General features: G+C 45.0%; 2 protein-coding genes across 6 annotated transcripts in view; one reads left to right on the top strand and one right to left on the bottom strand.

The window, feature by feature from the left end:
- The first annotated feature begins 250 nt into the window (after positions 1-250).
- zgc:152863 (uncharacterized protein LOC562658 homolog) lies at positions 251-10,442 on the top strand. Of its 3 annotated transcripts, none has more exons than XM_053422969.1 (5): positions 251-1,041; positions 5,803-5,915; positions 7,098-7,298; positions 8,689-8,833; positions 8,921-10,442. In XM_053422969.1, the coding sequence occupies exons 2-5, from the start codon at positions 5,816-5,818 to the stop codon at positions 9,240-9,242; spliced, it is 768 nt and encodes a 255-aa protein (XP_053278944.1). In that variant the 5' UTR covers positions 251-1,041; positions 5,803-5,815; the 3' UTR covers positions 9,243-10,442. The 3 variants fall into 3 exon arrangements, with proteins under 3 accessions (XP_053278944.1, XP_053278945.1, XP_053278943.1); XM_053422970.1 differs by lacking the exon at positions 251-1,041 and adding an exon at positions 2,655-2,833; XM_053422968.1 differs by lacking the exon at positions 251-1,041 and adding an exon at positions 3,968-5,307.
- Positions 10,443-11,892: 1,450 nt separating this feature from the next.
- Positions 11,893-21,249, bottom strand: part of hif1al (hypoxia inducible factor 1 subunit alpha, like) — a 12,354-nt gene continuing 2,997 nt past the window's right edge. For 2 of the 3 annotated variants that reach the window (XM_053422964.1, XM_053422967.1), the window contains exons 2-15: positions 17,543-17,733; positions 17,113-17,309; positions 16,559-16,643; positions 16,105-16,217; positions 15,728-15,912; positions 15,506-15,612; positions 15,083-15,230; positions 14,703-14,983; positions 14,452-14,609; positions 14,273-14,368; positions 13,820-13,962; positions 13,619-13,730; positions 13,427-13,541; positions 11,893-13,112 (exon numbers count right to left, since the gene is read on the bottom strand). In XM_053422964.1, the coding sequence (XP_053278939.1) occupies positions 13,057-13,112; positions 13,427-13,541; positions 13,619-13,730; positions 13,820-13,962; positions 14,273-14,368; positions 14,452-14,609; positions 14,703-14,983; positions 15,083-15,230; positions 15,506-15,612; positions 15,728-15,912; positions 16,105-16,217; positions 16,559-16,643; positions 17,113-17,309; positions 17,543-17,733 (1,987 nt within the window). In that variant the 3' untranslated portion in view covers positions 11,893-13,056. Of the gene's footprint in view, positions 13,113-13,426; positions 13,542-13,618; positions 13,731-13,819; positions 13,963-14,272; positions 14,369-14,451; positions 14,610-14,702; positions 14,984-15,082; positions 15,231-15,505; positions 15,613-15,727; positions 15,913-16,104; positions 16,218-16,558; positions 16,644-17,112; positions 17,310-17,542; positions 17,734-20,086; positions 20,132-21,249 lie in introns of those variants that run through there. The other variant, XM_053422965.1, reaches the window with a different exon arrangement.

The following is a 21,249-nucleotide window of genomic DNA, read 5'->3' as shown; positions in this document are numbered from 1 at the left end:
TCAAAACGAGGCCTAGATTTACAGTCAACCTGAGACTATGTAGAAGCGACCCCATGACCACATGACGAGGTTCCCACATGCTGCTTGATGAGCTGACACCAGCACAGAGCCAGTGGACGCCCTGGAGATCCTCCTCCTCTGCTGCATCACAGCACAGTGGTATTTTTAGCACTTCCGTCAAGAAGCAAGCTTTGCAGCCTGCAGCTCTTCAGCTCTTTACTGGTAACAGCCTGAAGGGCGACAGCTCCCAGCAGCAGCTCTCTGACCACAGGGCGCTGTGTCGGTGGTCACAGTGGGTTTCTGTGTATCAAGAACAGAAAGTAAAACATGAAGTCAGGGCTCAGCTGCTTCTCCTGCTCTGTAGTTTAAAGTAAAACCTTTGAAATGTAGAAAACAGGATTTGTGTTTAACTCATAGACTGTAAAGAAGAAACAAGCCTCTCCAATTCCTCCTGGAATCCTCCATTAACTGGCTCTTTAAATGTGAAGCTTTTATTTTTCAAGATTTGCTTCAGATATGTTTGAATTGGTATCTACAATGTATTCAGTTTAAACGTGTGAGTGTGTGTGCGTGTGTCTGTGCGTGTGTTTGTGTGTGTGATGACTGGGGTGGGCGGAGCTTGTTGGTCCTCAGCGGCCAATCAGAATGCAGGCTGTCGCTCTCTGACACAGCTGATCGATGAGTCAGGAGCTTCAGCGAAAAGGTTCCACTTGTTGCTGAGCAGCACAGAACAGCTGATCGTTGTTAGAGCGCAAGAGAGCGACAGAACCAACCAGAGGACAGCAGAACCAGAGATCCTCAGAACCAGAGATCCTCAGAACCAGAGATCCTCAGAACCAGAGGACAGCAGAACCAGAGATCCTCAGAACCAGAGATCCTCAGAACCGGAGATCCTCAGGACTAGAGAAGAACATCTGATCCAGGATCATCCTCAGAACCAGGGAACGGAACAGCCTCGTCTTCACATCCCGGAGCTGTTCCCGCATCGACACGTCTCCGGAGCAGCAGCAGCCGCAGCCGCCGCCTGGTTCCCGGTGTCAGGTGAGTCGTGTTCACCGCTGAATCCTCCGCTACTCAAACACTGATGTGCCGCAGTTTACCGTCCCTGTCCCCGCGGAGACAGACCAGCGTCCTGGAGGTTAATGATGATGTGGCTTTATAAACAGCATCACTAACTTATCTCACATCTAAAAACCCGTTCATTCAAACTGTGTTAGATCCCTCATGACATCACAGGGATATAAGAGAAGCTTCTGTGGCTGAGGAACAAAGATCCTCTTACAGGATCGAGATGTTTCTCCAGATTCAGTTCAGCCTGTGGGGACAAGTGGGCTCCACACCCTGAGGAGCAGGGCTCGGATGAGACCTGGAGTCTATTCCAGATGTTGAACTGATGTTCACTGGTTTCAGGGATTCATGGACCAGCTCCAGGTTCCAGAGCTTCCTCACCAGGTTTACAGACAAACTCAAACTTTTCTTTTCAACTGAACCAGAGCTGAAACAATTAGTCCTTCAATTTGAGGATAATCCACCATTTTGGACGATCTGGTCAAAAATGATTTCATATCAAAATGTTCTCATCAGATGATATTGTTAATTATTAACATGTCACGGTGTTATTATAATTAAAGTTTAAAGTCCTTAGTGCAACAAAACATTTGTCAAATCTGAGGTCAGGTGCAGTTTATTAAAATAAATTGGACATTTGTTGTATTTTGATGATGAAATTGCAATAATTATTAATAGTTTTATTTTCCATTGCTGCTTCTTCTCTTTTCTGTCGTGGTGAATCAGTTTTCTTTGGAAGTTACTGGTTTTCTTTCTCATTCCATAAATAAGAGCACTGATCAAAAATATTTGTCATATTCACTGACACTGAAAATAATTACAGCCTCATTTAAATCTGCAGTGATCTCAGCTTCATCAGTTGTAGGTTTTGTTTCCTAGTGAGTGAGTGAGTGAGTGAGTGAGTGAGTGAGTGAACACTTTTCTGGATGTGACCTCAAGTGTCTTCACTTGCCCCTGAGATAAGACTCCAGTGTGACACGTCTCAGTTCACCTCAGAACTTCATTTATCTCTGAGCAGAGGATCTCACACTGACCCTCCCTGTCCATGAGGTCGTTCTTCTTGTTCATGTTTCGGATGAGTTTGGTTTATTTAGTTGTTTGATGATTGGCGGCTGAGATCAGCTGATCGGTGAGACCCTGATACAGCAGCTCCGTCTTCCAATCAGAGACTCCGGCTCCCAGGGGGCGGCGCTCATATCAGAATATCTGGGCCTCAATTCTGGATAAAATGCAACTATAATCAGATTTAGTTTTATAATAATAACAGTGATAAACTCAGGGTATCGTTGACTTCCTGCTGCTCATCATCACAGGCTGAACAAACTGTTCCTCTTGTGTTTCATTGACTATGAGGATTATGTCATAATATGAGACTTTATGACTTCAGGAGCTTAAACTTTAACCAGAACTTCACTTTGAACGTGGAGAGTTTTATGGATTCTGTCATAAACCATTGATGTCAGTGTGAGAATCTGTTGACCCACATTCTAACAGGAGTTGGGTGAAGTGAGGTCGTGTTCCCCCCCCCCACTGTATCCCTGTGACCTGTGAAACGCAGCCTCAGCGTTCCCCCTGTGTTCGCTGCATGTGCATTGTGAGTCGTGCTCACTGAACGTTTGTGTCAGACACACTGAGCAGTGACTGTGTCCTTCACTTTCATTAAATCCACTGGTATCAAATCCAACTCAGTGGGTTTTTGAAGGCGTAGTCGGTGCGACACAATATGATGATTCACTTCCTCTTCCCCAAGTGTGTTCACTTACTGGTAAAGTATCAAATACATTCGCTTGCATACAAATTATGTCAACATTGATCACAGCTATGAAGCAGAGTGAAAGTCAGACTCATTTGAATCAGGTTTAATCAGATAATCCTGTTTCCTTTCTGTCCTTTCACTCTCTTCAGCTTAATATTGTAAAATCCTACGTGTAAAAGGCGGATTCATGTTTTCTGCAGTTGTTTAAACCTGGAGTCAGTTATTAACAAGTGAGAGAACAAAGTGTTTTTTGCACAAAGAGCAAAGTTCAGTCTCCTGTGCAGCTACTGATCAACCAGACGCCAGGTGTGGTTCAGTGGCTGAAGAACAACACGACTCGGTATCAGCGTCACTGTGTCTCACTGAGGTCCTGCAGCACCTGCCTGTATCTGCACCTCCTGCCTGTATCTGCACCTCCTGCCTGTATCTGCACCTCCTGCCTGTATCTGCACCTCCTGCCTGTATCTGCACCTCCTGCCTGTATCTGCACCTCCTGCCTGTATCTGCACCTCCTGCCTGTATCTGCACCTCCTGCCTGTATCTACACCTCCTGCCTGTATCTGCACCTCCTGCCTGTATCTGCACCTCCTGCCTGTATCTGCAGCACCTGCCTGTATCTGCACCTCCTGCCTGTATCTGCACCTCCTGCCTGTATCTGCACCTCCTGCCTGTGTCTGCACCTCCTGCCTGTATCTGCACCTCCTGCCTGTATCTGCACCTCCTGCCTGTATCTGCACCTCCTGCCTGTATCTGCACCTCCTGCCTGTATCTGAAGCAGCACCTGCCTGTATCTGCACCTCCTGCCTGTATCTGCACCTCCTGCCTGTATCTGAAGCAGCACCTGCCTGTATCTGCACCTCCTGCCTGTATCTGCACCTCCTGCCTGTATCTGCACCTCCTGCCTGTGTCTGCACCTCCTGCCTGTATCTGCACCTCCTGCCTGTGTCTGCAGCTCCTGCCTGTGTCTGCACCTCCTGCCTGTATCTGCACCTCCTGCCTGTATCTGCACCTCCTGCCTGTATCTGCACCTCCTAACTGTATCTGCACCTCCTGCCTGTATCTGCACATCCTGCCTGTATCTGCACCTCCTGCCTGTATCTACACCTCCTGCCTGTATCTGCACCTCCTGCCTGTATCTGCACCTCCTGCCTGTATCTGCACCTCCTGCCTGTATCTGAAGCACCTGCCTGTGTCTGTAGCTCCTTCTCAGACATCACCTGACGCAGATGGTTCTGTGGTTTTGATTTCCGTGGTTTTTCTCCGTGGAAGTTCCTGCAGGTGGAAATAGTTTTAATGTCGTCTGTGTCTTATCGTCGTTCACTTTAATTTCCTGAGCTCCCAAATCACTGATGTGGCTGGAAACACAAAGTACATCACTTCCTGTGAGCCAGACGCGGTTCAGAGAAGGAGCCGGAGGCGTGTGAGCATCAGAAAAAAATTCAACATAATCACAGAGCGAAGGTTGATTGATACAGATAGGTGATGAAGGTGATGAAGGTGATGAAGGTGGATGAGAGCAGAGAAGATGATAAAAACTCGGTTACGGGGGAAAACCTTTTCTAAGCTGTTACAGAACTTGTAATTTCCCCCAAAGTGTGAATTCACCTGCAGAGAAGGTCACAGATGTGAAGTCACATTCACTTCAGTCTTCACCTCCTCTCATCGGAGCAGAGCAGGTTTTCAGTGGACGCTGAAATCAGAGGGAAACATTTAAACCTTCCAGAAAAACGTTTGTTGTGTTTCTGATTGTTCCGGTGTTGATGCTTCAGGTCGTCTCTCACACAAATGTATTCATGAACTCTAAAATGAAAATGTGGCCTTAGTGTTGTTCAGTGATGATCATCGCAGCAGCAGCGAGTCACGTGAAGAGGAAATGATCAAACGTTACAGAAGTTAAAATATCACAGACATGATGAGTGATATACAGATGTCCCACACAGCCTGTGGCCTTGGATTGAGTGAGAGTGGGAGAGAGAGAGAGAGAGAGAGAGAGCGTGTGCGTGTGTGTGTGTGGCGGGGGTTCTCCCTCGCTGATCCTGAGATGACTGACATCTCTCTCGACAGGAAGACACAGTGAAGTCAGCAGAGAGCAAACACATCAACATCTCCACACACTGGAAAGACTAAAAACATTGAAACACTGGAAACACTAAACACATTGAAACACTAAAAACAATGAAACACTAAAAAACAATGAAACACTAAAAACATTGAAACTCTAAAACTCTGAAAGTCTGTGGTGGAGGTCTGGCTCTGTTGTCACTTCTGACACGTTATCACAGGATGTGTGTGTCTGTGAGTCGGGATGTGGAAGAAGAAAGACTGGGTCTTTGTGGTGAAGAGTTTCTGTTTCAACATTATGAAGTTTTTGTTGCTGCTCAGCCGCAGTGTTGTCTGTTGTGATCGTTGGTCAATGTGTTTCACATGCTGACAACACAACGACAGAGCAGAAGACGAAGCAGCAGGAACCTGCAGGTTCACATGTGAGAGACTGACTGTCACCTTGGTACAAATTACTGTTTATATTTGTATATTCATAGATTTTATGTTTATGTTTTGGAGCCTTTATTTATTTGAACATTTGTTTGACTCATTTCAACTTTTTTTTTAGATTCATTGTCCTGTTCTTTCAATGGTTCAGATTTTTTATCTATTTGTTTCTACGTTTGTGTTTGTGTTTGTGTGAGTTCGCCAAGTCAAATTCCACTTTCATCTTGATTCTAAATAGTTTTATATTTTTATGTCTGTTTATCTCTAATTTGGTGAGTTTCTATAAATGTCCATATTTCAGATTATCTTTGTGATGCTGTTGTCAGTTTCCTCTGAGGATTAAAACAAACAACAACACACTTTGTGGAACAGCTGTGATGTCATCTACAGGACTTCAGTGACAGTGTCCTCACAGTGTGTGTGGGTCTGTGTGTGTGTGTGTATGTGTGGGTCCTTCCCTCTGACCTTGTACCTCTCTGTGTCTTCAGGAAGTCTGTCTTGATGTCGGCGTCAGTTCTGCGTCCGTGTCTGTGTGGACGTGTCGGGTTGGTCTGTGGACTCCTCCTCCTCCTCTTGGCCTCGACACCGCTCCTCGCTGCAGGTTTGAACCCCCCCCCCACCCCCCCCCCACCCCCCCCCCCCCCCCCCCACACACACACACACACACTAAACCCCTCTCTCTGGGTTTGTTTCTTCATTAAGTCTCTATCGTTTATTAAACTCGATCAAACTGTTATCACGACTGGTTCTGAATCACTTACTGAACATAACGTTTCAGAAGAGGCAGGTTTGAAACTGTCGGGTTCTTCCTCTTTCTCTCTTGAGTTCACATTATGTTGAACTGGAGTGTTCTGCAGACTCTGTTGTTCCTGTGGATCTGTTTCTAACTGCAGGGATAACAGAACTGTTTAGATTATTTGTCTCTAATCTTGTGAAACCAAATTAAGATTTCTCTGGCTGCAGCTTCATTTGTAGAGATCCTAGTGATTCTCCACTTGACCGACTCCTCACGTGTTGATATTCGGGCTCCTTGAGCTGGTGGAGCAGAAATCATGATTCTGCAGATTCAGACTGTTGGTGAATAAAAGAGGAAGTGAGTAGCAGAGGTGGATGTTTGTTACACTAGAAGAGAAGCCAGTGTGATGATGCTGGTGAATGAAGGCAGCATGAAATACACCGAACCCTGACCCCCCGAAGCAGCCTTCTACCCTCATGTCCTCATCTGTTGACAGGGAAACATCACCTTTCTGTCCTCTCGTCCTCTCGTCCTCTCAATAAACAGACACTTTGTCCTTCAGGTCCACCTGGTGTCTCGTTACAGAGATCAACAGTCCGCCGCTGCTCAGGATACGAGCATTTTTGGTTCTGCATTTTCTGACCAAATAAAATCTAAAGCTGAAGTCACTGTTCCTACAATTCAAACAGATTTGAGTCTCTGAGGGTCGGAGGAGAAAACCACCTTCAGAATGTGTAACCTCTACTTTAAAGCCAGAGGAGAACAATGCATGTGGAGCTTTTCTTTCTTTATTCAGGAGCCTGGTGCAGATGGTTCACGCTCACACAGGAGCAGCGCAGGAAATCAGGAAAGAGTGCAAGTGCAGAGTTTGAGCACAAGCAGAATTTAAACCCAAGCTGTTTGAGTGCGAGTGCAGGGTTTTGAGGGGAAAGAGAGAAGAGGATTTAATATTAACACCATTATAGCAGTGGTGTGAGGTAGAAAGCACTGGTTACTTTTGAATTTTCTAAGTACTAACAGCTGCTCTCATCCCTCTTGTGTGTGCAGGCAGGCTGAGTAACTGCAGCCACCCTCTGGTGCCTGAACATGGAGGCTTCCGCTGCGACCCGTCTCCGTGCCGAGGTTTCCCTCAGAAGAGCTCCATCCACTTCTTCTGTGAGCCCGGCTACCACCTCGCCAATGCCCGCGTCTCCAGGTGTCGCCAGGGGAGGTGGCAGCCTCCGATCCCGGCCTGCATCCCCATCAAGGGTGAGACCCCAGACTGAGGAACAACTCGTGTAGAGTTTATAGATGTGGGATAAAACTTTCAAAGTATCTGTTAACAGGTTTAACGTGCAGATACAAGTTTCCTCTTTGTGTTTTCACATCAGGAACATTTCCTAAAAAAGGTAATCAGAGGAACCTCCATAAATGTAGCTGTAGGTTAATTTCTAGATTATTTCTGTCCTGAACACAAACACTCAGGTCGGTAGTTCGATTCCCTCCCATGCTTCTGCTGCCTGCTCCCTCTGGAGTTTGGATGAAACCCCCCTGACGACACACGTCATGTGACCTAAGCATTCCTTCCTCTGTGAGTCAGCGGATCTTCGTGGAGGATTCGTCTCTGGACGTTTCCCAGCAGCAGCATCACAGCGTTCCTCAGGGATGAGCTCTGTGTAGGATCTGCTCTGTGTCGCCTGTGACTCATCCCAGTGTTGATCCAACAGGTTGAAGGCAGATTCATCATGTTGTGACAGCTCCTCCCTGTTTGGTTCAGGAAGCACTCGGCATGTTATTGTTCCGGAGTTCGATTCCCAGTAAGGTTACCGAAACTCGTTCACACACTCAAAGAGTGTTAGGATAATAGTTAAGTTATGTAAATATCCTGTGAGCAAATAATATGCTTACTTAAGGGGCGTCATGCAAAGCAGCAGCAGGTTGAGTTTACGTCCTGACCCACTTCACAGAAACACTCAGACTGTCAGAAGCTTCAGTTTCCTTCAGACCAGTTCCCACTTCCTCTGGTACATCACTGAAACGTGCTGCGACAGGAAGTCGGGGAGAGGAAGTGGGCAGAGCTGCTGTAATAACCATTAAACATTTCCTCTGAGTCGACGCCACCAGAGCCTCATGGAACCAGCTGCTGTGTTATCATGATCACGGAGGAACCACAGAGCTGGGCTGAAGAAACCTCATAGATCTCATATCTGATAATCAACACAGAATATCTGGGGTTTCCGCTGTGAGGCTGAGACGAGGAAGTGCTCCTCCTCTCAGTCCTTTGACATATTTTAACCTTCTAACAAATTTATATGATCTTTCTTTTAGAAACATTGGAAATAAAAGAAACTTTAAATTTCTGATCGATCAAAGGTTCAATGTTCAAACAGCTTGTTTCTTCTAAAACTCCCAATATACTCAATCTATATTTGGATAAATAAAGAATTGTTGTACTGTTGATTAAGTTTCTCTTGATTGAGTCGTGAGTAATTAAATTCTGTTTTAGCCTCATGTTGTGCGGACATAATAAACACATGCAGCAGGATGTGTGTCCTCAGAAGACTCCGGGTTGTGTTTCTCTGGACGACCGCTCAGCTCCTCCTGCAGAGTTGTGTAATTCTCATCTGTCTGTGGTTGTGTTTGTGCTTCTCCTCCTCAGAGAGTCCTCACATGAACCCTGACGACAGATCCAGCAACTCGATGCCCAACATGGCCACCACGGCGGTGGGCGTGTCCATCTTCCTGCTCACCACCACGGCCTGCATGGTGGTCAAGTCCCGGCTCTACCCCTGCCAGTCTCCCAGGTGAGAAGAAGATGAACGACATCAACGTACAAACAGGTGAAAACACAACCTCCTTGGCAGATGGAATAATTCTCTTTCTTCCATCAGCCGTCGTTCTTCGGACCAGCTGGACCTGATGGTGGACGGACTTCCTGTCTCCCTCCCCTCCTACGAGGAGGCGGTGTATGGAAGCTGGGGTCAGCGCCTCCCCCCCTGCTCCACACCTGGACCCACCCAGCTCCTATTGGCCCAGGAGGCTCCGGGCCGCCCCCAGTCGGACGGCAGTCACCGCCCCCTGCTCTCCTCCCAAAGCCCCGACAACCCCCCACCCCCTTACGAGGAGGTCCAATCATTATGTCCCGCAGGCAGGACGAGTGAGGGGGAGGGTCTGCAGCTTCACGTCCCTCTGTCAGATGACAAGGACGCTTGATTGACAGGCTGTCGGCTTCCCATGTGACTGAATTCCTCCCACGTGGACTGTCAGATGATGATTTTGATTGACAGTTGCCTGCTGCAGTGTTTCCTCTGCAAACTGAGAACTGACTCCTGATTGGCTGCAGCTCACCAGCATCCCACGCTACCTTAGACCAAGCTCATAAGCTCTGATTGGCCAGTCGTCACAGAGACCTGACTGAAGAGGTGTGTGTGTGTGTGTGTGTGTGTGTGTGTGTGTGTGTGTGTGTGTGTGTGTGTGTGTGTGTGTGTGTGTGTGTGTGTGTGTGTGTGTGTGTGTGTGTGTGTGTGTGTGTGTGTGTGTGTGTGTGTGTGTGTGTGTGTGTGTGTGTGTGTGTGTGTGTGTGTTTTCAGTGTTGTTCTGGAGACGTTGTCCATCCTTCCCCTCAGTGACGGGGCCGATCCAGGTTTGCTTCATGAAGTCATGTGGTACAGAAACCTGTAGAGTTTCCAATGGAACCGACTCTTCTCCATCTGGAGCTGAGACGTTTCTTCAGCACTGATCTAAGACCAGCCTGGAGCACCACACTCTGTGAGAGATGGTGTTGTGAAGCTGCAGCTGCTGTGATGTGGATTTTTAAATCCAAATCAAATTTTTATGTAAAGTAGATTTCTTAGGTACTTGACTTGAACACAAAAGTGTTCTTATCGAATGAATTATCCACATGAGATTTACTTTAAAAACGAAACAGCCCAGATTGTGACCAAACCAACGTGGAACCGACTCGTCCGTGATCAGACTCTGGTTCCCTAGTTCCCTGGTTCTCTGGTTCTCTGGTTCTCTGGTTCCCTGGTTCCCTGGTTCCCTGGTTCTCTGGTTCCCTGGTACTCTGGTTCCCTGGTTCCCTGATTCTTTGGTTCTCTGGCTCCCTGGTTCTCTGGTTCACTTGTTCCCTGGTTCCCTGGTTCTCTGGTTCCCTGGTTCCCTGGTTCCCTGGTTCCCTGGTTCTCTGGTTCCCTGGTACTCGGGTTCCCTGGTTCTCTGGTTCACTTGTTCCCGGGTTCCCTGGTTCTCTCTGTGACTCCTGCAGAGCGACTGACGCCTTCTTAGACCCTGAATGTATTTAAAGTTTCATTCCTTAGATAAAACTAACTATTATATGGATTGTAATATTTACAACATGATTATTCGTACAATGTGCACAGAATGACATGATGAATAAATGTGGACATGTTACATCCTGGTCTGATTTTTTGCATTGTTTATAGATCCTGTTTTTATTTCCTCATGAGAAAAAGTTCCCGATCTGATTGAACACACACACACACACACACAGACACACACACACACACAGAGACAGACAGACAGACAGACAGACAGACAGACAGACAGACAGACAGACAGACAGACAGACAGACAGACAGACAGACAGACACACACACACACTATACATTAACATTGTGTTGATAGAGCCACAAATTATTTTGACATGAGATTTGCAGATTTCAAACTTATTTTAAGACATTTAAAATCTTATTAATAAACAGGTTCCTCAGATAGACTTCTAAACTTTTATACTTTTACTTTCCACCACTGTGTATTAACTCCTAAAGGTATTACAAGTTAAGTTTGACCTTTGCTTAGTTACTTCATCCCTTCCTGAGCAGCAGTGAGTGTGACTCAATCAATCATGAAATAAATGATTTATTTCAGGGTTGAAATTCTGATTCGTCTTCCTCTCTGTGGAGGGAGGAAGCTCGTCTTCCTCTCTGTGGAGGGAGGAAGCTCGTCTTCCTCTGGGCGTGTATCACTGGAGCTTGACCAAAAGGAGAAGTTTGACTTGGACGAGTTGTTTTGAGGAAATAAAAAGGAGAAGAGCCAGTGGAGTTTACAGTAAACACTCAGCTGAGGTTACAGTCTGATGAATGGATGAATCAGGGCGAGTCATTGACAAAGAAAAACAGAAGTAAAGACACAAGTACTCAAACTCTTCTCTAGTCTTGTTTGGAAGTTAAAGTCATTTCCACTTTCTGATGTTTTTCTACTTGAAGTTTATGGAAATATCTTTATTTAATCGCATCAAATTGTAATATTATCAATATTCCCCCTGAAAAATATAGCTATATTCATAAAAAATCACCTGGTTTAATTGCATGGTTTAAATTTGCAAAATATTTTCTTATCTTCAAATTGAATCTTCTAGCAGCTCAAACACACCTGAAGGATAAATTCAACCATTGAGACAAATGATGGAAGAACTCAGATTCTTTACCAGAGAAAAAGTCAGGAGTTATTTCTCATATTGGAAAATAAGTGTTACATGTCATCATGTTGTGTCTCTATACAACATAATGACTCTTTTTTTGTCTTTCTCTCGCAGGTCATGTGACCTGATGTCCGGGTGGATGTTCCTGAGCAGATGAATCCTTGATGAGTCCAACCTGAGGTGAATGTTTTATCTCCACACACAGATCAGAAAACAGCTTCTGCTCCAACAGCTGTATTCAGAACTCCAGATCACAAACAGGAGGAGCAGATACAAATAAAACAGGTTTTCTCTTCCTCATTAAAAATCAACAGGGAAGTTGAAAGCAGATCCTTTGTTTTTTGTGTTTCACTGGAGGATACGAGGCTCACAGAAGCGACACACAAACGGTTCAGAAATAAAACAAGATGCTCTTTCAGGGAATTTGGACATTTTGCTGTTTGAAGCTTTATTTAGAGTTTGAAGCCAAAACAACAATCCTCCACATTTCAGTGTAGAAACAAAAACACTACGTTCAGCTGATATGACTCGAGGCACAGTTTGTTAAAAGTCGTAAAATTCAAACGTATAGATGATAAAATAGAGAGGACTAGAGTTTAATCAGAATATGAACTCTACTGTTTGTCTCACTGACAGTTAATCAGGTTATAAATGTTCTAATATGAGAAAAGCAGAATCAAATCTGCAGAGAGCGACATGCTGCATGTTTGATGCCACAAGGTCACGTGGGTTTACCACAGAGGTCACAGGTGAAGTTTACTGATCTTCCTCTGAGAGCGCTCGCCTCATGTTAACGAACAGGAGTGTTTGATATGAGATAACCCCCCCGACATCATCAGAGGACAAACGCACACCCGACTGACATACAGGCGACCGACTCCTTTCACAAAACACAGTGTTAAAAGCCACAGATGAAAACGCTTTACAGTAAATGCATCAATGAAGAAAATGAAGATTAAGCATGAGTTTATAAAAAAGATGTAAAAATAAACCACTGAGATAAACGATGCCACTGAAACTCGCTTGTTTGTTTGTTGTGATTGTTTCGGAGAAAACGTCAGTGAGCGAATGTTTGAACGAAAGATAGGTTGACAAAGCCGAGCATCATGGGAGTTGCTGCACGTATTCAAATGATGATTTCTGACATTGAAAGTTTAAAGTTACACTAAATTTAGCTGCATAGAAAAACATGTTCCCAGATTCTCATCACATCCTCTGACTGAAAGGTTTTAGCACCACCTGCTGGCCATAAGAGAGATTGACCCTTGATGATTTCTCACATGAAATCAATGATAAACATTAAAGTAGATGGAAAACGCTCAGATTCAAAAGGTGGACTCACACACACCTGATCTCCAGCGTGTGATTGGCTCTCGCTCCACAGTCAGAGAACAATAAGGAAACACATTAGAGCCGTTTCCTGTTTGAGCTGCGAGCGATGGCGTCTGGTCAACCCTCCAGCAGAGGGCTGCAGCGTACGTGAGTGGATGTTCTGGTGCGTGCATGTTTGTGGTCTGTTGTGTTTGTATATGTGGGCTATGTGGGCCACTGTGGATCCCGGGTCCAAACTGTCAGGGAGCTCCATCAGGTCAAGGGCGACAGGTCGGGAGGGCGAGGTTCGAATATGTCCCTCATCAGAGCTGGAGGAAAGAAACAGAGAGCAACAAATGTTAGGTAGGACTTAAATATCACTTAAAGAGTTGGTGTCATGTGACTTTAATCGCCCAGTTACTTCTGATTTTAACATGTGATCTGGAAGATGAAACAAGGTGTAGATGCAGAGTAACTTCTGAATGGGATCAATTACATGGGGCATTGAAATGAGCTTATTGGGATGGGAACGTTTATCAAAATGCAGATCACATGTTGGCTTCTGGTGGAAATGAGGTCATTGAGATCAGATATGAACCAGAGGTTGATAACATTGCGTGCGTGTGTATTTGTGTGTGTTTACCTTCAGTTTCACAAAGCCCCTGAACGCCTCCTAAGACAGGGTCTCTGTCTGTGAGGAGCGGACTCCGAGCTCCTGGGCCCAGGTCCAAGCTCAGATCTGATTGGTCCAGACAGTCCTGAACATGCAGATCACAAAAGAGTCAGAAGCCTGAAACCTGGAGGTGGAACACGTGGAGAATAGAGATGATCTCACCAGTAATCTGTGACTGAGGAAAAGTTCCTCTTCAGTTGACGGAGCAGTTTGTTTCTGTCTCTTGTCCTGAATCCTCAGCTGAGACAGAAGCTCCTCCCCTCGGTTATGGGTCCTAAAGAGAAGAGAAACGTCCGAGATCATCAAATATCTGTTGTTTTCTTATATCTAAGGTTTAATGGTCCTGAGACGAGTCTGTCGCACCGTTTCCTTCTGAGTGAGGCTGCAGGAGTCACAGCTGAAGGTTCATCGACTTCCTCCGTCAAACCACTGGAGACGCTCAGCTGGAAGTCATCGTCCATCGAGATGTACGGAGCCAACATGTCCAGATCCATCCCCTCCATGTTCTGAGAGATCACACGTTTACTCCCAGTCAAAATCAATAATTATATGATATTAATATTGAGGTGGGGAACTTTGAGTACTTTTTAAATTGCTACGTCTTGTTTTTAATGCACCTGGTTTTCTACATGAAAAAGATGAGATTAAATTAATTAATTAATTAATTATATCACTTTGTTCCGAATTTGAGCTTTTGAAGTTTTCAAAAACTTTGGAATAGATTTCATAAATCTGTGTTTATTGTGTTTATTGATTCTTATCTGAAAAATAAAAGTTTAAAATTTAGAGCTGATTCTTCTGGAGGTGTTTTCTTACCTCCACTGTCTTTTCTTTCTTTTGACCATTGTCCGGCCAAATGGCAAAGAACCTCTGCACCTCGCTCGCATCCATCACCTCGTCCTCACTGAGACTCTGAGAGAGACAAGTCAAGAGAGAGAGAGAGCGTAAAGACAAACAACTTTCAGCTTTTGAGTTTTAAAAAGATTAGTATTTACCACATCCAGTGAGGAGGCTGGTGATGATGAGGAGGGAGGTGTGATGGGGTTGAAGATGGGTGTGAGGAGCTGTCTCAGCTCCGGCGTGCACAGATCCTGAGGGTGGTCGGGCAGCAGGTCCGGGCTGAGCGGGCTGACGAACGACAGCTCCACAAAACCTGAAGGAGACAGGAAACACACAGAGATTAGAACTTTTACAACTGGGATGTTAAATTAAGAAGCCTAAAATGAAGCCAGTTGTCTGTGCTCACCTCCCGTCAGTGGTGCGACGGCGTCTGTGTCGTCCTCACTCGTCTGGAGCGGCTCCTCTGGCTTCTCCTGCGGTTTTAAGAACAGCTCCATAGCACTGCTGGGATTCGAACCTGTGTCCTCAGCCTCACTGCAGTTGGTTCGATTTTGAACGTCAGTGTCACAGACGTCGGGCGTCCCACAATCCTCTGGTGTGAGCGGCGGTGAGTCGGGCTCCGCTTCGGGCTGCAGACCAGAACGTGTCTGCTCAGAGGAGAAGATGACGTCTGGCTGCTCCACAGAACTGCAGAAGAGAAGTCGTGTGATGCATGGAGAAGGAAGTTTAGCAATTTAAGAAATCTCTCTCTCGCTCTCTTATGCGACTCAACCTTCTCTAAAGTACCTGAGGATGAAGTTGAGGCAGACGACGGCCTCTGGCTGCGACGTCTTGCCGCTGTAGAGAACAGTCGCCTGAGTCTCGGCCCAGACGAAGCCGCCGCTGTTTGCCAGGAAGCGGTAGTGACTGGTGCTGACCTGACCTTTGAGCAACACTGGAAGGACAACAGGGACATATATTCAAGAGGATGGCAACGTGCAGCTCAAACTCTGATGTTTTAAATTCAAATCAAGACAAAAATGCTTTCACTCTACAGGCGTAAAAAAGCTGAATCATTCAATCAAATAATTAAAAACACATTAAGCTCAGAAAAAGCTGAAATATGCAGATTTTCTTACAGCGGCTCCTGAAAAACTTCAGTTATTTTCATTGCTTTGTTCATAATCACTGTTCGTACCGACTTTACTTTGTGTATTTGTCTGAACTCACATGTGTGCAGGCTTTTGGTCACGTGATCGGAGTCGAGCGCGTGATGGAACTCGTAGGCCGAGCGGCCAATCAGATCTTCAGGTTTGTATCCCGTCAACTCTGTAACCCTGGAAACAAAAACAAGAAACGAGAAAACTAAAATGAGTTTCAGGTCTTTTCTCTAACAACATGTTCTACTTCTCGTCCTTCTCGTCCAGAGGTCAGAGGTCAGAGGTCAGGTACCTGCCCTCGCAGTGAGTGAAGCGCAGGTCCATGCTGTGGCGGGTGAGGAAGGTGCACGTGTCCAGAGGGAAGTCCACGCTGGATGGGTGAGGGATGGGCTCACACAGCAGGGTCATCACTCTGGCTGCAGGGGGCGACGTGGAGCTGCCACCATGTGGACCCATGTGACCTGTGCAGTGAAGAACCTGCAGAAAGAGAGAGAGGAGAAGTCAGTTCAAGATGGAGGAGTTCGGGAGAAAGAGTTTTGTTCCAACTCTTATAAACTAATTCTAAATATTTCAAATAAAAAATAACAGTTTTTAAAAATCACAGAGAACAAACGTGTTCTAACGCCAACAACTGTACAACAACACTGTGTAGATATAATGACACAGAACCTTCCATGTGGCAGACTTGATGTTGACTGTGCGCCCCCTGCTGGTCAGTGTGCTTTTCATTCGCAGGAAGAAGTTTCTCTCGCTGTGATGTTTCTGTTCTTTCTTATTTGAACCTGAAAACAACCCGACAAAGTTCACACACGATTATTAACTTAATATTTAATCTTAATTCATCATTCATAACAATTTTGTTCAGAAGTTGCAGAGGAGTTTGTCGATTGCAGAGAAAAATTATTCTCTGTGTTTAAATCCTTTATAATAATACAATAATAATAATTTATTGTATATTGGTAACTTAGGGCATGAGGTTAAAAATCCTGGAGAAGTCCTGCATCGGATCTTCTCACGTGACCAAACAGGGATGAAATGAATGACTCAGTGTTAGAGCGTCTTTCTGGAGGACTCTGTTTATCTCTGGTGCAGATTCTTCCTGTGATGACAGAGTGACACTGACCTGGACGTGGACCCAGCAGATCTCTGAGCTCCTCCTGGTCACACGGATGAACTAAGTCATAAACACTCTGACCCAGCAGCTCCAGCTGTGGACCACAACAACAGCATCTGTCACTCACACACAGACCTGATGCCTCACGTCTCTTTCCACTGAGAAATGATTCACCTGTCGACTGGTTTAATAGATATATGGACTTCATCTTCCTTTTCTGAGTTTCTTTTTTAAATGATTTATTATAAGCTTCCTCAATTAAATCCAATGAAACACTTGTGCAGAGGGTGCAGTATCCGAGAGGAGGACACGCCCCTCTGTGTGTGTCTGTGTCCACGTATCCTAACATCATTCAAATAATAAACTTGATCTCAACACGGAGCCAAGAACAGATTTAAAGGACGTCCGTGTTCTGTCCACGAGGCTCAAAGAGAAAATACCAGCTCGGACAAAAGAAACATGACAAACCAGCTGAAGGAAGCAGGAACCACACCAGAACCAGAACTTCTGTGGTTCTGGTGTGGTTCTAATGTTGTGTGCTGCAGGATGGGTTCACACTCTACCTGTGTGATGCCGATGTGTTTGCTGACGTTCTCTGTCAAGTAGATCATGTCCCCTTCCTCCGTCATCACCATGATGAAACCAGCCAACGTCTGAGGATAGAAAGCGTCCATTGGATCTTCCTCCTCTTCCTCCTCTTCCTCCTCTTCCTCCCTGTCGTCGCTCTCTTCCTCTTCAGGCTCCTCTTTCTGATTCTCACCTGAATGAACAGTTTGATCTATTTCAGTTGGTCTCCAATCACCTGTACATCGTTCAGATCCCTGCCGGGCTGTGACACTGTGCTTAGAGACGATGTCATCAATTCACCCAAAGTATGAATAATTCAAGCTTGAGACAAATAAATAATTTCCTTGTTACCCAGTGAATATATTGAATATATAAATACAGCTGTAATCAAAACCACTGGTTCAAATCCAAACTACTGGTCCCTACCGGGTCGCAGGAGGCCGTGCATGCGCAGGAAGCTGAGGGCGACCCTCATGATGGCTGCCTTGTCCAGGTGGGTGGACACCCTGCGGGGGAGCGGCAGAGAGCGGGCCAGCTCGTAGAACACCTCGGTCTCCTGACTGCGGCGACATCTGGCTGCATCACGAGAGCGCAGCTTCCTCTGCTCCGTGCTGCCCCTGCAGGAGGACAGGAGGATTACACATGAACCGAGGGAAGGATGAAGAACATCTCAGGGATAAAGTTCACCCGGCGAACACGCTCTGAATAAAACTTTATAAAACACACGTTGAGCAAAGTGCTGTGCAGCTACAATAGGGATTCATAAAAACATAGAACAAAGAAGACGACAATAAGACGTCAAACTTTCTCTATAGAAAAACCTTCTGTTGAATACAATGCATCAGGCAATACGACTGTTTCATAATGACATCATTAAGATATCATCTATACACGATTATCTTGTGTTGTTATTATGACACTATATAACGTCATTTTCTGACTTAACAGTGACGTCATTCCTACAATATGATGACAAAGTATTTCTCTTAGCTTTGTCTTATTTATTCATCTTTGAAAATGTGTTTTTCGAGCCACATTTTCTTTATTTGACCTTTGACTGATCAGCTCCAAACGTTTATTATCTGTTGATCAACTCCCGAGTTATATTTCCAAAAAGAATGAGGAGAAGGAAGTGGAGTCTGGGGCGACGGGGTGAGAGCAGATCAGAGGAGAAGAAGAAAAGACCTTTAAAAGAGAAACAAACGTGGGAAAATGAGGAAGAAAAAACAGAGCACTCCTTAAATGTCGTTGAGAAGTCGAGAGAGAAGAGAAGCTCTCACTCCTCCGTCCCGTCTCGTAAACATTCTTCTCTCTGAGCTCTTTAACCACGTTTCCTAAATAACAACCCTCCTCTCTCTCGTCCTCCATCACCACACGTTTCTCTTCCCTCCACTGAAGACGAAAAGGTTTCAACGCTCAGTTTGACACAAGACGACTAAATTGTGACTTCACTTTAATGAAATGGAAGAAAAACCTGAATCCTACAACTGTAAATTTACCTTCAGCTTTAATAAGTGTCTTTTCAAATCAAAATGTTGAATTACATCAAATTATAGCGTTTAAGTCAAACTGCAATCAAAAGGGGAACTGCTGATTTTCTGAAACCTAAACTGAGGAAATCTGGGATCAACTCAGAGGAGCATCTTCAGGATTCTACACACGTCAGTAGGAGCAGTTGCTTGATATCGAACAGCAGCTTATTTACAATATATATATATATAATCTATAATAAACTCGTCATACTTTATACAATGATCAACAATATCTTATTTCTTCTCTTTTCAAATGTTTCTAATTGATTTCTTTCTGGATGTGCAGGTCGTTTATTTAAACTCTGCTTCCTCGTCCTCAGATCTTTTGTTCTGGGAAGTTGTTTTTCTTTTTGTCTGCGTCTCCTCTCAGTAAAACCTCAGCAGCTCTTGTGTCGCCTCCTCTTTCTAAAGGAGGAGACGTGATGACCTCCCTCTCTGCGGGTGATGAGAACCGGAGTTCAGCTTCTTTTTTTATTCAGTCCCAGTGGGAAAAGCAGAAATCGCAAAAATGTCCAAAACTGAAGAGAACAGAATGTTAGTTATTTAAGCCACTGGGAAACTGTCCAGCTCCCCCCCCTCCCTCCTTTCTTCCCTCTCTCTTCTTCCCCCCCTCCCTCCTCTCTTCCCTCTCTCTTCTTCCCTCCCTCCTTTCTTCCCTCTCTCTTCTTCCCTCCCTCCGTCCGCCCTGTGCTGCTTTGGCCTCGATCAGAAAAACATGTGCTGACGAGACAATAACAGGATTTGATTTCATTCTCCTTCACACACGGGGTTTTGCTCAGAGGCAGATTACGAAACAAACTTCATCTGTTGCATCATCACATGTGTCAACACAAAAGAGCTGCAAATAAAGAGGAGAGTCATTGTGGCAGAGTTCAGACTTCAGACGGCTGAAATCAAACGTACAATAAATGATTAAACAGTGAGGACACGAGATTAGAGCTGCTTCTAAATTAACTTTCAGTTTTGACTTTAAAAGAATCTAAAGGTACAATGTGTTTCAGTCATGAACAGAATTCTTTGGCCACAAAGTAATAAAGCCCACAGATCTCGATCCGCACCACAATGCAGCTGGTCCCCCCCCCCCCCCCCCCCCCCCCCCCACTGAAGAGTGAAATAACCAGAGAAGCTGAAACATGGTCACTGAGCTGATCAGTGGAAACAAACGTCTCTCAGGAGAGAGACACAGTTTGTGAAGACACAAGTTCAGACAGAAGCACAAAGTGTTCCAGACTCTGACACACAACCACACACACACACAAACCCTCTCACACACACACAATTAATAAAGTTTTTTGTCTTTTATTGAAGCAATAAACACAATGTGAGAAAGTCTATTACAACATCGTTATCTATGTGTATTGAATTTTGCACAAAGGTTCTCACATACACACAAACGCACACAAACGCACACACAAACGTACACACATGTCAGACTAACCTTCTTATTGCAGCCATGATACTGTTTCAGGGTCAGATGCTGTTCATCTGACAAGTGTGTTGGTGTCTGTGTGTTTTTGTCTGTATGTGTGTGTGTGTGTGTGTGTGTGTGTGTGTGTGTGTGTGTGTGTGTGTGTGTTTGTGTGTGGGGGGGTGAAAGAGCCACAACACCACAAATATTCAAAGGTGTTGTTCGATACACAAGCGTCACATTTGAGGGGAAGTGGATGTTTTAGCAGTTTTCATTTTATGTCCTCAAAAATTTTATTACCTTACTTGAAGGTCTATATATTTGTGTTTTTCTTTTTAAATATAAATATCTTATTATAATCTCTAAAAAAAGACATACTTTTACAATAATATATATTTATATTATATATAACGATTTGACTTCCTGGTATTGGTGTCGGTCCCAATAATCTGCATTAGTCTGTAGTTTCTGAAACAGTGGATCTGAACATGAGGGTAAAAAAATCTGGAAACTGTTTGAAGAAGCTGCAAAGATGGAGGCCAGCAGAAAACCAAAAACTGCATTAGTACTGCAACTACTACTGATAACATTAAAACTACTGCTTCTACCACTATGATAATACTACTACCACTCCTGTTATTTAATCCTGCTGCTAATAATAAGCTGCACATGTTTACAGTGACTCTCTCACAGCAACAGGACGTCTGTCAGTGTCACAGGACACAGTGTCCTGATCAGGGTTCCTGTTGCTCAACACCAGTGTGCGTTTATTTGTGTGTCTCAATTTGTATGTGTGCGTGTAGGAGGCGTATTATGGCCTGGTTGTGTTCTGGGCCAAATACCAGAGTCAGTGAGTGTGTGTGTGTGTTTGTGTGAGTGTGCGTTTGTGTGTGGGCGTGCATGTGTGCTGCAGAAATAACTGGGGTTGTGTTGTTTATCAGCAGAAGCTGTACTGAGGTAAAGTGAGAGGGAAAAAACACACACACGCACACACAGAGGCCAAATAAGGTAATCCCCCCCCCCCACACACACACACAGTTATGCATACTGTAGATGTAGGTTTGTGTACACTGTAAAGGAGAAACCAGCATGTGAGGCTCAGACACAGAGAACCCAGTGTCCTCAGCTGTCCTCAGCCAGAGAGAGGGAGGGAGGGAGGGAGGGAGAGAGAGAGAGAGAGAGAGAGAGAGAGA

This window comes from Pleuronectes platessa, chromosome 5, assembly GCF_947347685.1.
Source record: "Pleuronectes platessa chromosome 5, fPlePla1.1, whole genome shotgun sequence".
NCBI classification, from domain to species: Eukaryota; Metazoa; Chordata; class Actinopteri; order Pleuronectiformes; family Pleuronectidae; genus Pleuronectes; species Pleuronectes platessa.
Note: the sequence above shows the minus strand (reverse complement) of the source record. Positions and strands in the feature narration are given on the sequence as shown.